The sequence below is a fragment of the Zonotrichia leucophrys genome, chromosome 7 (genome assembly GCF_028769735.1).
Source record: "Zonotrichia leucophrys gambelii isolate GWCS_2022_RI chromosome 7, RI_Zleu_2.0, whole genome shotgun sequence".
NCBI classification, from domain to species: domain Eukaryota; kingdom Metazoa; phylum Chordata; class Aves; order Passeriformes; family Passerellidae; genus Zonotrichia; species Zonotrichia leucophrys.
In genome coordinates, this window is record NC_088177.1 from 15223819 (window position 1) to 15241340 (window position 17522).

Here is a 17522-nt window from a genome sequence, read left to right on the forward strand (position 1 = left end):
TAAACAGGAACCTGCTGCCTGACCTAGCTGAGTCTGAGCCGTGTGTTTGTATTAAGAGGATTGGCAGTGTACTGACATTTGCTACTTTACTTGTTGGCTAGAAGTAAATACGTTTGTTCAAAACCATCTTGAAAGTGTTCAGGCTGCTGAAGGCACAGCATCTGCCAGATCTCTTGTGCTCTCCCTTTCTGAATTCATGCTGCACCAAGGCCAAGTTTTAGGTGCAAGTCTGCTGAGGATTAGAACAAGCAGGAAGATACCAAAGCCTGTGTCTGCTTGGAAGCATCAGCTGTTGAGCTCAGGAGAGATAATGGTACAGCTTCACTCCTTGGTACCTTGGGCTGCATTCACATTGCACCAAGCAGGAGTGGGTTGTGTACTTGGATGGAGATTTCCAAAGATGCTTTCAAAAGTGTTGGTGTTTTGATAGATGATGACAGACCTCAATCATTGGTTCTTTCTAATGAGCTCTCAGAGCAGAATGCCATCTGTTCAGAGCTTCTAATCAGCTCTATGGCTGATTTCATAAGAGATGGGAGGTGGCCTGAGTGTATGAAGTGCTTTAATAAGTATTACTCCTTGTATCAGTAATTATGTTAATTAACACTTCTGGCATTAATTGTGTTCTGCCTACTCAAACTGCCCCCTGAAATTTCAGTTTGAAGGTACTTTGCTATTGGCCCTTAAGTAGGTCTGCAATACTGTAATTCCCAGTTAATCAATTACTGTTTTTCTCTCCAGGGGCATGACTGAATGCTGAATGATTCATGTGAGACACTAAAATAAACCAAAATATCCTGAACCTCTGTATGTGTGTTAAACTGTGTCTTCCAGGTGGTTAAAGGGCAGTGGTTCTGTTACTCACAGTGTTGGTAACTGAACTCTGATTTATGACTGCTCTTGCTAAAGCAATCTGTGAAGTACCTTAATAGCTTACAAAACTTGCTGTGACTGACTGCCAGATATGTTCAGGTGTGGAAAGAAAATATATTGTTTGTTTGAGTGTAGTCTTTAAGTTTGTGGAATCTCACATGAATTCAAGTTGTCAGAGTGTGTCTCACAGAGGGTAAAAATGCAGAACTGTCAATTGATAAAGTTTATTTAATCCATGCTAGATAGAAGATAGAGCAGTGTGTGTTGTAGGTAGCAGGAATTGCTGTGCTTTGTGAATCAGCATGATAGAAATGCTTTTAGTTCCATGGCAGGAAACATGCAGAATAATGCTGAATGTTTTTGTGCCTGTAAGAAACACCTGTTCAAGAGAAATTTTATAAACTAATTAAATGTAATTATGGTGACTAAAGTAACAGATTGGTGTGATGAGTGTGGTAGCAAAGCTTATCTAAGCTCATTCTGAACTTTGTCTATCCCTGATTAACACAGGTTGTTTTACATCACTCTCTTCAGGTTTTGGTCACCACAAAGACAGCTGCTGATGATTTCAGCCTTCAGTATGCTTTGGATAGCAATGGACGTGTAACCTCTAAAAAGCCTTCCCATCTTGGGCAAGGTAGGCTATCACTGCTCTGGTGTTGCAAGGTGACAGGTGTATTTTGTGTTTCTCTGAGGCTCTGTCTGATGTTGAAATACCTGTTGGGTACTTAAAGGCTGAGTATGAAATCTTTGCAGCTGTAAACGTTTCATGCCTTGTGTCTGTCAGCTGAGAATGTGTTGTCATAGCATAAGAAATGATACCTCTTGGAAGTTGTTCTAGATTGTAATTATAAACTAGTTTCTCCTTCTCTGACTCACTTCTTCAAGCTGACAGTGGAAATAAAACTTGTAAAAATTAAATGCTCCTAGTCTGTGTAAGTGTATGAAAGATTTCTTCAGGACCAAAGTAATGTTTCTGCATGTAGCAAAATCCTTGCAGAAAGGAGGAAGAGTTGCCCTGCTGCCATACATAGGAATTGCTGGAAGCAGCGTGGCTGTAGGACCAGGCAAGCTCACAGTTCTTTCTAACCTGCAGGAAGGGTGTGTACCTAATTTTTACTAAGGATTCTTTTTAAGATTTAGCCTGTGTAGTGTTTTCCACAGCCAGAACGCCTGCAGGTTGCAATGCCATGCCTTTCATTGAAATGGTTGAGTTCTCTGACATATCTAATGCTTTGCAATATCCTTATGGGCCAGGAATTCGTGTGGTTGTGTTGGTAGATGAATATTCCTCCTCCTACAGTGTACAGAGGTATTTGGCACTTCAGGTACTACCCCAAAGCAAATGCTTGTGAAGGCCCTTAATGAAGCACAGTGTTCCTTTGCCTCCAGATATGTGTGATTAGATTTTAGTCTTTTAATTAATCATTTTGCTAATGAAGGCTAACTTATGCATTGAGACAGCTTTATTTAGTGCTGGTTCTTGCTGTTGTTAGTGTGTATGAAAGAAAGCTTAATGCTGCAGTCATAACTCTAAATAAAGGAGAAGAATCAAAAGTCTTGATGCCTTTTTGGGGAAAATGACTGCTGATTTGGTGTATTTCTTCTCATGCTAATAACCTGATTTAGTGCAACAGCATAGAAATATGTCTGTTTATGTAAAAATAGTTTCCTCAAGATCCAATCAGTGATTTGCTTTCAGTGTAATTTCTACTTTATTTTCTTGCAGGTACTACAGTAACAGTCCTAAATTTGTTTAAGAATCTTCCTGTAAGAAAGCAGTTTTACTCAACAAATAGAAAATGTAAGGAAGAACTGAAAAAAGTCCAAGATCTACTGACAGCATATGGTATCATAAAACCAGACCTGAGGATAACATTAACACATAATAAGGTAATAATGAGTTTTTTCTGTCAGCTATCTTAAGGATCAGTTTCTGATGAATGCATGCAGTTCATGTAATACTTACACAAAATGTTTCATTCCTTAGTTTTTTCTTTCATCATAGCTTTGTCTTGGACTTCCACTTACTTCCTCCTTTCACAGGTATATATTTATAATGGTTACAGATTTTTATATTAAGCTCCTAAAACCCGGGCTCAGGTATTTTTGGTCTCTTGCAAGAGGTGCCTGGCTAGATATATGAAGTATAAAAATTATTTTCCATGCTAGTGGTAAGTAAAGATGGTAATGATTTTCAAACCAAGAAGTGAGACTTTACTAGACCACGGGGCCTGATAAAGTGTTAACCAAAGCCACCTGAAAAAACTTGTAAAAATTACTATTTTAGACTGTCTATCTGATAGATAGACTATCTGATAGATATAGGATAGAAACTATGGTTCATACAGGCAGCTTGCTGTATTCTGAGTCATAAGAGCTCAGTACGTAACAATGATTTTATTTTAAAAGGCTGGAAAGTTCAAAACAATTGATGTCATTGGTGTAAGAACAGTAACATAACAGCAACATTTGGTTGAGCTAGTTGCTCTTGGTTAAACTTGGGAGGATGAATGCAGGGGTTACTTGCAGGTTACTTTGACTTCACTGCATGCTGAATGGGAATTCTACATCACAGCTACAGAAATGACTTGTGGAGCAATTCCCCTTAACCTGACCCAAATTTAGCAGAACAGATTTCATTGGCTGTACCCTGGCTTTTTACACCTCTGAGGGGGAGGCTGTGCAAATGAACTTCCAAGTTGCCACAAAGTAGAGAGTGACATCTCGTGGCCAGATCCCTCAGCAGTTCTGTTTCTGTTGTACAATAATGCTGTTTGTTGATTTTTGTCATGCTCACTGAGACTTGATCAGTTACCCCATCAACCAAACATTCACACTTCAGTTCCTTTGCAGTGGGAGTAGGAAAAGGCATTGTGTGCTTTTCTGAAATGGCAACAGATTTCCCTTCCTCCTCTGGACTTGTTTGACATGCTTGGATTGTATTTATGTATGTATTTTTAAATATCACTGTGTAGGTACTGTGAAAAACTAAAGCTGGCTACAGAGTTACTGTTTCAAAGCTGAGAAAGAGTAGCTGCTTGTAGTCTTACTTCATTGAGATCACTGAGAATTTGGAACCAGACATCTTGGGGGGTGTCTGCCCCCAAGAATGTATTGAGCTCCTTGACATATCTACCAGTGGTTCACAGTACTGATGTTGGTCAGTAAAACTAATTTGTCTTCTTGGTGGTCTGTTTTTGCCCTTTTCAGCAACTCACAAATGCTATTTTCTTTATGGTATTTTGATTCCATCCCTTTGATCAGGGTATTGAGTATCTTGGGGTGGTTTTTCTCTGCTTATTTTAATACAGTGGCAGTGAGGTCCACGTTGGTGATGACATGTATTTTTCCCAACACTTCCTGCAAAAATGGTGTGAAGGTGGCATGTTAGTTGCCATTGCATATTGGGGTTTCTTTTGAACCTCACTTATTACCTTCAGAGGTACATTCTTCAATACCCAATTTTAGGGATTTAATAAATGGATAACAAAGTTTCCTTTATTGTAATGATAAAAATGATGTTGGTTTTTTGTATTTTTCATTTTGCACTGCCAGCCTTTTGTTCGTTGAATTTATTTTTTTAAAAGAGGAAAAGCAGTGAGAAAGTGCTCAAATGTTTCATCACAAGAGGTCGCTCAGTAGCCATTGCTGAGACAGGAGAATTAAAGGCTTAAGTAGACAGAAAGTGTGGTCTGTCTCTGTGCATGTGGAGATGCTTTAATGTAGTCTGAAATTTAAAAACTGAACTGAACTTTATAAAATTTGTATTCAGATTCCTGTCTTTCTACTGCCATTGGCGTTCTCTGCAAAATAAAAAGTCATCTGTTGTATCACACTTCTTCAAAGATTTGAAATTCTGAACTTCCAGTGTGTAGCAACTTGCAGTAGGTCAATGGCGCATTTGTTTTAGATTATCACAGAATGTGAATATTCTTTACTTCTTTTGCCTTTATATGCTAAATATTGTTGTCATTTCAATAGCTGATTTGGATCAGGAAATTGGTTTTTCCATACAGACACTACAGCATATTGTGCTGTAGTAATACTCTGCTGAATAGTGTCCTTGGTGATTTTATTTGTGTGTATGTTTGTTATTTTTTTGTTAGAAATGTACTAGGAGAAAGAATCAACTTCTTAGAATAGCTTAATTTTTTATGTAGCTCACAGATAATGTGTTCATTTAAAAGACAAAATGTATATGCAGTTATATTCAGAGGACTTGTTACAATCCCACATTCTTGAGGCTGAACCAGTACTTTCTGTTGTAATGGAAGAAGGTGCACCTTGAGAGTACAGTCAGGTACCTGGGCTTAAAAGGGAAAGAAGATAGCAGAGATTAACTATTACAGTAGGAGACAAGGAGAGATGGATTGAAAGACTAGAAAATATAGTAAGAAAAGTAAATAAAAATGTATTTCAAGGAAGTTTTCTAAATAAATTACAAAACCAATACTTAAAAAAAAAAGCCACACAAGAAAACAAAACTGAAAGCAACCCTCCCCCAGAAAAAGCAAATCCCCCCAGTTTTTACAGCCCTGTATTTTATATGAAGTTGAAGGAAAATGGTGGGTTGGATGGGGTTTGAGCAGCTGGCCTTGAGAAACATGCCCATGGCTGGGGAGTTGGACCCAGAGATCTGCAAGGTCCCTTTCAACCCAAACCATTCTGTGATTCTGTGAAAGCACAGCCCTGGCTTTACAGGGGAGGAATGCAGAAAGGCTGAAGCTGCCCTGAAGTGTCTGAGGTTAGGCATCTGAAAATGGTTGCCTGATGAATTCCAGCAGAAACTTATGTTGAGCTGTTGAAGTATAGATGGTTTTAGGGTGCATGCTACATTGCATGGTGAATTTCCACCATGTCTGATTGAGTTTTTTCAAAAGGCATGTGTCTTATGCTTTTGAATGAAATTTCCAGAATTTTTTTCCTCTTGCTACATTTCATGTCTGTGTTAGTTTGGAAAATACTGATTGCTGTTAAGTGTGGTTCTTCACAGAAAAGAACCACCTCTTCCAGCCTTTGGTTGATTTTTAGTGGGTAAGAAAATAGATATTCTCTATTCCTCCTCAGATTTATTTATTGTGGACTCTCCATCAGTGGTTCTCCAAGATAGGAAACACTCAATTGCTGTTTCTGCTCAGAATGTTTTGTTTGCATTAGCAATAAATAATGAATCACTTTGCAGATCAAGCCTTGAGGTACTATTGCTATTTTGACAACTTGGATTAGTTAGTGCTCCTTCTTTTTATGAAGGTTTATCCTGCCAAGACATTCTTTGAATACTGATAATGTTGATCCTCTTGCCAGTATGGTTATGTTAGAAAGAGGTATTTTTCTTCTTTCATCACCATGTTCCTTGAAAGCATATTGAATAATGAGACAGCCAAATGGAAATAATTTACATGAGTATTCAGCAAGTTTATTTAAAGTTAATGTTATCTGAAGGCGTGTTAAGAACATTTCAAAGTCAGCTACTGCTTAAACTGCCTCAAACCCTTCAGCCCCAAATGCTGTGTTCTAGCAACCTGTGAGCTCTGGCTGTGTTTTACCCAAGGTGGTAAAACACAGCTTTTAGTAGTTCCAGCTCTTCTCTAGAACTGCAGTTTCACACTCTTCTCTGTTTAATACCAGTAGCCCTCTGCTCAGTCTCTATAAACCACTGATGTTGAAGAGATAGAAGGGTATTTCATCAGTGTTTTGTAAGACTGGTGATAGGGAGTGCTTTAATTCTGTTTCACTTGCCTTTATTCCACAAATGCCAAAATGAGCAAGGACATCCAGTAACTATAGCTATTTTAACAATATTAGATATAGTAGAGCCAAAAAAATTCAGCAACAGATGGTTTAGATGGTGCCTATCAGCAGTCATACTGTGCACATGTGGTCCCATGTCTTGTGCAAAGTACAGATGGGCCATAAGTAGGCTCAGGAAATTTTCCAGTTCCTGTTGAGGAAAACTTGGCATAAGTGAATTTTTTTTCCAGTGTTTTTCACACATAACATTTGAAGCTTGGTCACACGCAGTTCTGCCTAAAACTGTTTCTTGTTTGTTTCTTAAGAGAGTCATGAGTCAGAACTTTTGGATGCAAAGTCCATTTAAAAAGTCTTGTAATAACTGTGGGTAGTGTCTTCCCCAAAACCTCTCTCAGTTTTCGTGGTGTTGACTTAAAGGATGCCATCTTTGTTTTCTTTACAGTAAGTCTCCTCTATTTTCCAAAGTTGCATAATCTTAACCAACAGTTTGTATGAAATAATCCAAATCCAGGGGTTTTTTCTGTGTCCCTGTCCTTTGTAATAAGTGTGGATTTTTAGAGAGTGAGTGTGTTATGGTACATTTACCATTTTTAATAATGTCAATTTACTTTGCATTCATTCATTGTACTTCCAAACTCTGCTGTAGCTGCATGTTTAAAAAAAATCTGAATTGAACAGAAATAGGAGCACATAAACTCTATGTTGAATTGGAAAGACTACTCTGTTTAATGTAATGATGATGAATGAAATCCCTCCCTAATCTGTGTGTCTTAAAATATAAAGAGGAATTATGATTGAGAATCTGCAGTGCTCTGCAGCCAGCATGCTTCCATTCTAACCTGGAATACAGCTCAGCCTTTGCTTCTATTCGTTGTTCAGTGGCTTTGCTGAGAAAGCCAAACAGAGAGTTAATTATGGTGTTTTTTTGTGCTGAGGACACCTGTCCACTAGGAAATGCGCTGAGACCCTCAACTCAATTTACATCAGCCAGAGAACAGCTGCCAGATGGTAACTACTTTTGGTCACTACCAACCTGGTTGAATTTGAACTGGTGACCCAGAGGTGAAATGCTTTATATCCTATTACTAATTCCTTGAGGTTTCCAGTTTCTCATCCATCACTTTTTACAAATGACAGCACAGTATATGTCAAAAATCTCAAAACAATTACTGTTTCACATATGCAGTGTGTGTTGCAGAATCTGAGATGTGCCTTTGCAAGGCTTTTGCACTCACACTGTCGGCTTAAAAAGGTACATGGAAAAAAAGAATGTTTCCAAAGCTGCATGGGAATTTTCCCTCTTCTTTAACAATGCACTTTGGCACTGTTTTATATATGTTATTTTTGTTAACTGCTGTTTTACAAAAGGCTTTAAAACCTCCCTTTATTTATAGAATTCACTGTGATGTTGTACATTTTCTGAATCACAGTTTTGGGTTGGAAACTGGGTGTTGACAGTAGTTTGATTGTTTAGGAGGCTTTATTTGTTTTTTCCTCCTGCTAGGGAAGTGGAATTTAATAGAATCTTAGGATACCTTAGAGACCCACAGGATCATGGAGTCCAACTGCTGGCCCTGCACAGGATGCCCCAAGAATCCCACCATGTGCCTGAGAGTGTTGTCCAGATACTTCTGGAGCTCTGTCATGCTTGTTGCTGTGACCACAGGCATGGGGAGTCTGTTTCAGTGCCCAACCCCCCTCTGGGGGAAAGAACCTTTTCACAGAACCTGAGAATCATTAAGGCTGGAAAAGACCTCCAAGAGCATCAGGTCCAACCTTTGACCAAATACCACCATGACCACTAAACCTCACTGTGAAGTGCCACATCTGCTCAGTGTTTGAGCACTCCTGGGGATGGTGACTCCACCACTTCCCAGGGGAGCCTGTTCCAATGCCTAACCACTCTTGCAGTGAAGAAATTTTTCCTAACACCTAACCTGGACCTCCCTGATGCACCTTGAGGCCATTTCTCCTTGTCCTGTTGCTGCTTGCATGGGAGCAGAGCCTGACCCCTACCTGGCTATGACCTCCTGTGAGGTAGTGAGCAATAAAATGGCCTCTGAGCCTCCTTTTCTCAGGCTAAACACCCCCAGCTCCCTCAGGCTCTCCTCATCTCACTTGTGTTCTAGCTTCATTGCCCTTCTCTGGACACACTCCAGCACCTCCATGTCTTTTTTGTAGTGAGGGGCCCAAGTCTGCACATGGGACATGGGGTGTGGTGTGACCAATGCTGAGTACAGAAAGACAATCACTGTCCTGCTTCTGCTGGCTGCACTATTCCTGATAGAAGGCAGGATGCCATTGGTCTTCTTGGCCACACACTGGTTCATGTTCAGCTGTAATCAACCAGCACCCCCAGGTCCTTTTCCAGTGTGCACCTTAATAGCCACTCTTCCCCCAGCCTGTAGTGCTGCAGGGGGTTGTTGTGATCCAAGTTCAGGACCTGGCACTTCATCTTATTGAACTGCACACCATTGGCCTTGGCCTGTGAATTCAGCCTGTCCAGATCCCTCTGCAGAGCCTTCCTGCCCTCCAGCAGATCAACACTCCCTCCCAACTAGATGTTGCCTGCAAAATGCCTGAGGGTACACTCAGTCCCCTTCTCCAGATAATTGGAAAAGATGTTAAACAGGCCTGGCCCTGGAGAACATTCTGAGCCTGAAGAACACCAGGAGTGACCAGTTGCCAACTGCATTTCATTCCATTCACTACCACTCTCTGGGCTTGGCCATCCAGACAGAGTGCATCCAAAAAGAGTGCACCTGTCCAAGCCATCGTTTCTTCAGGAGAATGCTGTGGGAGTTCTATCCACAGCCTTCCCCTCATCCACTAGGTGGATCACCTGGTCATAAGAGGGGATCAGGTTCTCTGAACACCCGTGGCTGAACATGTGTGATTAAAGCATTCAAAAAGCATGTGACTCTCAGGAGTCTTTGGAATTCTTGAAAGGCTTTGAAGACAGGTGTTACCAGATGAAGATCCTTGGCTCCTTGTAATATCTGTTAGCTCCTCTCCTAACTTACTTACCTCCTAACTCCCAAATCCAAGCATTTCTCCACTGTGTCATGCTCAAGACAGTCTTTTTGTTGGGAGGTTGCTCTCATGTCATGAAAGGGAAATCTGAGTAAGGAATGCACTGGAATTTGTAGAATGAACAGTGTTTTGGAACATGACTGGCTTTCAACAAATCCCCTTGATAGCTCTAATATTTGATGCCATTGGATAGACAGGTATGTAGCTGCATCTGATGAGGGGAAAAATGGTGCCTTGAGTTTCTGTACTGGATATCTCCACTGGTAATTGTCCCAGCATCACATACAAATGGAGAGGGAACTGATTCCTTAGGGTGAGTCTAAAATATCTAGGAAAATAATTGGTTAGTTGCTTAATTTTTTTTTTTTATAAGCTAAATTTAAAAAAGATTGTGATTTCTGTTTTCAAGGGCAGTTTATGTAAGGGTTCCTTTTTAGTAAGGTAACTTACCACTGATTTTAAAACAGGACACCAGTTAAGGCATGGAGCTGAAAAGCAGCAGCGCTTCTCAAGGTTGGCATTCTAAAGAATGTGGTGAGGACTTCACATTGATCAGTTTTGATCTTAGCAGCTGGGTTTTCTTCCACTGCAGAGAATGTGCCAGCCCTTGGAGCTGAGTGTCTGCATCATTATGATGAAGAGGTTGTAGACATAGTATTGGAGGATGTGGTTTTGTTTCCCTTGGGCTCAGTTCAGTCTTGGGATATTGCTGCCTGGTTTTGTTCCTGTTTGTGTACTCTCAACAGGTAGGCAGCAATGCTTCCAATTGAAACCTAATAGGCTATTAGGTTTTAGGTCAGGAAACTGAGGAACATTCTGGCCCAAAGAGTTATCTGCAGTGAGATCTCAGATGCCAGGGTGACAAGATTTTTGAAGCATGTAGCACAAAACTGAGAGACTGAAATGCAGTTCTCTTCTAAAGAGCTAACTCAGGTACATTACCAGCCTACAGCTCATGTACAACTGCTTGCTCAACTAGACATTTACACCCCCAAACCTTATTACAGGCTGAATAATGTGACTGTGATGAAATCATTGAAGAAAATAGGTGGGGTTTGGGTACTAAAAGTCTACTTTAAGTGTACTGCCATTATGTAGTAATAAGGTAACTGGAATGAGTTCGTTTAACTCTCAGCATCATAATTGTGCTGAAGTAGCCACAGTTGGAAACAGCATCTAGTCCCAGCTCTAATTAAGATTTTCCTTTTATCTGGGATTGCAAATCACTGTAGCTACTGGTAGAAATTCTAAAATATAAAGAATAGTTAGGGATGCGGAGCAACTGGTTTTTTGTTCTGCTCTTCCTTGATATCTTTGAAGAAACAAATACTGAGCAACTCTTAATTCTCTCTAATCCTGTATAGCAGGGACCCCAGTGGGAAGAGGTTGCACACTCTTTCTCTGCACTTCACACATTTTTCAAGGAATCCTCCTGCACTATATGTGTTCATAATGAAATAACAGCTACCTAGTCTGTGTGTGCATGGAGTCATGCAGTCATTTAGGTTGGAGTGTACATTGTCATCCTTCAAAAAAACTATACCTGTGTCCTAGGGCTGCATGGGGTGGAGGAATAGGTACACACAGACACCCACATCATTATCTTCTGCATATGTGCAATAGATTTTATATGCATTAGGACATTTTGTAAGATGTGGATCGTGCAATCCCCTTCAATGAAACAGAGAGGTGGAATATATTTGGCTAGCTCTTGCAGAATCTAAGATGGGCCATATGTAATAATATATCTTTGAGTAGGCTGTTTCTGCAGCGTCATCATACTGACTAGAGTCAGATTCTTCCTTGGCTCATCCTAGACACCCGCTTTATATGACCTAGAAAAAAATATGGGGGGTGTGTGAGAGGGGTGTATTTTTAGACAAACTAAAGGGTATAAGCAAGGTTAAAAAAATAGGGTAATGCAGGAACCTCATGGCAACACTTTCCAAAATAAATGAAATGGAACAGGCAGTGTTTCTCTGATTTTTTTAATAGCTGTTGATACATCTGGGGAATATAGAAAAATAATTTTCTGTAATTTCCCAGCTCTTCCTATGTTGTTGCTTCATAATGTGCAGCAGAGCTAGAAATGAATACACACTGTATTCTGTCTTTATATAGTATAGAAATTTAGGAGTTGCATGGCCTCTTTAGTTTGTGGCTTTAATTTAAGCTACTGTCGTAACTATTTCCTGAAATTCTGTCTCTAGTACTGAGTATCTGGTGAGTATACGACTATTAAAAAAACTAATCTGAATCTATTACAGTAACTACTTTTAGCAAGTTTGCATTTAATAAATTCTCTTTTTCCACAGCTTTCTTAAAACCACCTTATTCAAGTGTTCTTTTCAAAGTTCTGAGTATCAGCCATTCTGGCGGGTCAAGCTGTGTAATAACCTTGCATTAATCAGCAGCTAAGATTTATATCTGTACCTGCAGCATCACACTAGGATACCCGAAAATAAACAGCATGATGTTTATATTAGTCATGTAACAAGTGTCTTTCTCAGTTTGGTCACATGCATTTAATTTAAAATACATCCAGTAAAGAAAAAAATCACTTGGCACTTTCTGTTTCCATTTTAAGTAATCAATTTTAAAATAGAAGCAGTACAGGATATGTTTTATAAGAGGAGCTATAAAGAAGAGGACAGATTCTTTCATCACTCCAGAATGTCTTTGAGGAGGCTTAGAGCAGGTGTAGAGGAGAGAGGCTGAGGCAGCCCTGGGCTGTCCTTCACCTCTGCCTGCTCTGGAGCACGGGGAGACTCCCTGCCAGAGCTGTGGACACCCGACCTGTGGCTCTCCTTGCTCCTTTCTCCCCTTTTTCTGTTCCCTGCCCCCTGATGTAAATTGTGTTTTATGTCTGAGGGGTTCACCTCGCTGTGGAATAACCAAGCTGTGATCCAGCATGTGCAAAGGGCTGTCAGGCTGCTCTGTAGGAGATGAATTACATTCAGGCAGGACTAAAAAGCCCCACTTCACAAATGCTGCAGAATGCAGTGGAACTGGAAAATTAAAGATTTGGAGAATAGTTTAGGGTCAACAGTCTCAAAGCTTTACAATTCCACCTGTCCTGTAGGAAGGGAATATCATGTTCCAGGAGAACTGTGTTCTTCTGTGGAATTCACCCCTGAAGGCCAGCAAATATTCCACTGGACAGGTGGAATTTTAAGGCTATGTATAGCATTTCTTGAGATGGGTGCTTGTGTATTTTTTGCTCTCTCACCATACTTTCACTTAACAGCATGTACTTGAATACTGTGAGCTTATTTTGAATTTATTGGACGCATAATACCTACTGAAAATATAAATTTCAACAGCACTGTAGCATCCAATTTAAAATGCAACATGCTGCATTATTTTTCCTTTTGTATTTAAAGGAAAACATTGAATACACTCAGGCAACTAACAGTGGCAAAAATGAAGTGGACCTGAGTGTAGCAGTCTCAGTTGCCTAGAAGCAGAAAACCAACCAAGGATAACATTTTTTTTTGTTGATACACAGCAAAGAAAGTCAGCAGATTCAGAATTACATTTGTGACTATTTGGCATAGGAGTTTTCATTAGTGATAGACAAAATTTCACCTCCCAAAGTAAGTAATACCTTCTCTGTGCATAAGTAGACTTGACAAGTGACTTCTGTTGCAAGTTGCAGTTCATATTGCCTCACTGTATTTATTAAGTCTTTGTAATTATATTTCAAGACATGTAGCTAATACAGCAGATGGTCCTTCATCCTTCTAACTTGTAAAAGTTTTTATTAGACAAAGAACTGCTTTCCTAATATATAGTTCCTTAGAAACTGCTTTTCTTTCTAAATGGCTGGCTTATCATACACCTAGAGTATCCAGGTGAAGGCGATGGATGGACGGCTAATAGCCTGATCTCTACTGAAACAAGCCCTTTGATATAAGTAACTTTAAAATTGCAGTGCCCACTTTCAAATATTGACCAGCCTGTGAGAGACCTGTCATAAACCCTCACCTTAACTGCTCAGGAATGGCACAAATCCCACTGCTGTATATCTAAGAGAAGTAATATTTGTATTGACTTGGTTTTAACAGTTGCCCTCAGGTACAGAAGCCCAGAAGAGCCACAGAACGTGCATGAATACAAGCATTGCTTAGTTTTCCAATTGCTATGTGTCTAAATAAGTAACAGAATATGAGAAGACGTGTCAAAAGGTACCATATCGAGTCTGTTAGCGCTGAAAGTTGTGATTTTCAGAGGGTCAAGGTACAGAATGTTACATATACAGTGTGTGTGCAGTTGCATATGCATGTTCATAGACATGACATGAGTTCAACAAATATAATGTCAAAAATTTGACTCTGTGCCATTTGTTTCAGGCAGTTATTTGGCAGAAGACCAGGGTATCAGATCACAAAATGGCCTGTATGTCAGTTCTGGGAACAGCCGTTATGAGCAGTATGGTACCTTTTCAACACTGCTGTGACTATCCTGAGGTGAGTTTTAACTTCCTTCTCCCAAATTCACTTCAGGTCTGTCAATGAAGAGAGCTAAGGAAATACTCAAAAAGAAGGAGACTTCGAAAAAGAAGGTGTGTCTCCAGACTGACATCTGATTAATGCATTTGATTCTATTACTGTCCTCTCCGCAAAATTAATTGGTTTGGTGATTGAAAATCCACTCCAAGAATCACCTCGTCAGGACTCATGTGGCACTGATCAAATGGCAGTAAAAACAGTTGTGATGACAAATGCAGAATTGCTGATTGCTCAGAGCTGTCTCAGTTGGGATTCCTGGCCCACAGGCAGGTTGTGCTCTCATTAATATCTGAGCATTTAGATGGTTCTCATCTTCGTGGCCTCTTAGCCTTGTACTCTAAAGAGTATTCCCTCAATTTCAGTGGGGGCACCTGAGCAGTGAAAGAAGCACATACTTAGAAGGACAAGTTATGTACAACTTCCACCAAACACGTATTTCAACTAAACACTTCATAGTTTTCAAAAAATTCTGTGTTTTTGGCTTCTTTTTCCCCTTCTGAAAATGAAGGAATTACCCATGATACCCTCCTTCATCTAATGTTTTCAAAAATTTTTTACTCTGCTTCCTTCTTTTTTTTTTTTTTTTTAGAAATTTTTTTATTAAAGGGGAATCTTGCTACCTTTGAACCTTGTAAGCTGCATTTTCCTGTATCATGTGGTGATAAACCTTGACAGGATGAGATGAATCACTGTAAAGTCACAATGGCTCTTAGACACAACTCCCCAATGCTGCATTCAAGCATGGTGCTCAATAATATTATTCAGGCTTTAAGGTCTCACTGTTTATATGTGCAGCTTAATAGCAGTATTCAGACTTAAATCTTGAGTTTGCCAGAGTGCTTTTATATATCCAGTAGAATGAGGGGAACACTTTTACTTTACAAAGTTTCATTTGTTTATGTCTGAACTGAACATCCAGAGCTATTCTCACCTGAATGTAGCTTGGATGTGCCCCCAGGACACGTGCAGGGGGCTCCAAAGGGAAGATAAGGGGGTATCTAGAAGGGACTAGCTTGGAGGAGGCACTTAGGTTCTCACATTACTTCTCTGCTATATCGTGAGGCATCCATATTCCTTGAATAGAAGTTGGAGAACATTCCATCTCTCTCTCTGTCTCTAAATAGTGTGTAAAATACCATGTGCATCATTTATAGGTGTATAAGTGATCCATGCACAATGTTGACGTTCAGAAACTGTGGACATTTCTAAACTAGGCAGCCAAACACTACTGGAGTGGCAGAGTTAAGTTGCCTGTGTAATCATTTTTTCCTCCCTTGTGTGCAGGTATTGGAATAGGTATTTAAAGGCAGGGCATATACTGCTTTTTTTCCTTCCCATTCAGTCTGTCTCATTTGCTACACAGACCAGAGGGCAGCTCTTTAGTTCTTTTAACTCCTGTTTGTTCACTGTGTAGCTGCATGCTCCTTTGCTGCAAAGTCTGCTCTGAAGACAAAACTTATCTTGCTGTTCCTTACTGCAGAGTTAAAACTTCTTCAACAAGTGATCCAGGGATTTTAAAGACTGGACTTCTTGAAAATATCTCCATTATGGGCACTGAATGAAACAGGAACACATTTCAAATTAGCTTTGAAGCATGCAAATTCAGGAGCTATGTGTAAAATAAAAAGAAAACCAAGAAATAAAGAACTAACACAACTTCTTAAACTTTTCAGATCCCCAGTCTTGTAAATGGATAGATTTATTTGGGCTGAAAACTTTCACACAGGAAATTTCCCTATTGTCTTCTTTTCCTATGATGGTTACATTTAGCAGCTACATGTGCCACTGGGAAGAAAGGCGTTCTGCTGTCCACTTGTCACAGATGTATTTTAATGAATATAGAAGTTGTAGTTTTTATTAAAATATTAATTTGAAAACAGTTGATCTAGTATGAAATCAAAGTTTCATTAATATTTTTCAGTGTCTGTAATTTTGTCTTCATACTTCATATACTTTCATATATGAAAATTCTACTAAGACTATTATTATAAATTGTAGATAACTTTTAATGAGCATACTGATATTCTACATGGCTGTAAATAGTAACAGCAGTCAGCCATTTCTAAATCTGGCAACTTGTTAAATGAGTTATTTAGAGACTTTCAGTTTTGTTTTAACGTTTTCTGTATATAAAAATATTGTTGGAAGTGAAAGACTCAATACAAATATTTGTGAATTAGAAAAAGAAGTGCAGAGGAGGAACATTGAGGGAGGATGTGCTAAAGCTGCAGAATAAAATCTCAAAGTGCTGCATGTTGTTTTCTGATAATCATCCAACAGATACTTGACACCTCTTTAATTTGACCAGTGGTGTTTGGTTCTTTGCGACGTTGCTGACCAGAACACGCCAGCTTTAGCACAGAATGCTTGCTCCAAGGTCAGGAGGGAATAAGGGAGCACATGAGCAGAGAGCTGTGTGACGTAGATGAATGGGAAGGATAGGCCAAGTCCCATGGATCTTAAATTCCATTTCAAATGCATGATAATTTGGATTTTAGCAGATACAAGGGGTTCTGCCAAAAGCAGAGCTTATGAGGACTCATTTCTGTGCTCAGTGATCCACCCTGCTACCAGAACATTCTCCAGACTTTCTCATATCTCCGAAATCCTCATGCTGCCCCAGTGTTCTTTCACCTGCTTGTTTGGGCAGGTGGAGAAGGGAAATGTGTGGGGCAGGATGTGGGCTGCCCAGGATGTCCGTTATTGCATGCTGCTGTTCCTGGCTTTTGAAAAGTTACAATTGCCTTTTCTTTAATAAAGTCATTATCTTGAGGCTGTTCTCTCCAAACAGCTGTCAGTTATCACAGGGATTGTGGAAATACATCTTTGGGATTTCTGCTTCTTTATCAGATTGATTTGAAATCCATCCAACAGTCTCAAAGTTGCTTAGTGAGGGAGAGGGGGAAGAGATGGGACAAGCAGAACTAGTCATCGGCCTTATTTTGACCTGAAAAACCTGGTAAAGAATCTCAACAGAAAAATCTTAAAACTTGGAGTTCATGTTAGGTACACAAATCATGTGCTGTTTCCAAGGCTCCCTGGCAGTGCTGTGCTCACAGGTTCTGCTGCAGCCTGTGAATCGTGGGTGCTCAGCACTCTTGAGAGTCAGATGATTTGGATACAGGTGGCGTAGGTAAATTTAGGTGCCCTGAATAAATGCCCTGTGACAGGCTATTTAAGGTGCTCTGTGCATAGAGAAGGAGGGATTGTGTGTTTTGGGCTTTCCCTGTAGGGCTGGTTCACTGCTGCCCTGGCCAGGTTGGGCAGCACTCTGTGCCTTTGGCTTGGACAGGGCTTAGGTTGGCAACCCCACAGTCAGCAAGCCAAGAGCTGCTGGCCTGGCTCTCCACA

The 17522-nt window shown here is 40.0% G+C and overlaps 1 protein-coding gene across 3 annotated transcripts in view; it reads left to right on the forward strand.

Moving 5' to 3' along the window:
• The window catches only part of PMS1 (PMS1 homolog 1, mismatch repair system component), a 43483-nt gene that overhangs the window by 6874 nt on the left and 19087 nt on the right, over positions 1–17522 (forward strand). For all 3 annotated transcript variants that reach the window (XM_064718266.1, XM_064718267.1, XM_064718269.1), the window contains exons 4-6: positions 1408–1510; positions 2603–2766; positions 14013–14129. In XM_064718266.1, coding sequence (XP_064574336.1) covers positions 1408–1510; positions 2603–2766; positions 14013–14129 — 384 coding nt within the window. The remainder of the gene's footprint in view (positions 1–1407; positions 1511–2602; positions 2767–14012; positions 14130–17522) is intronic.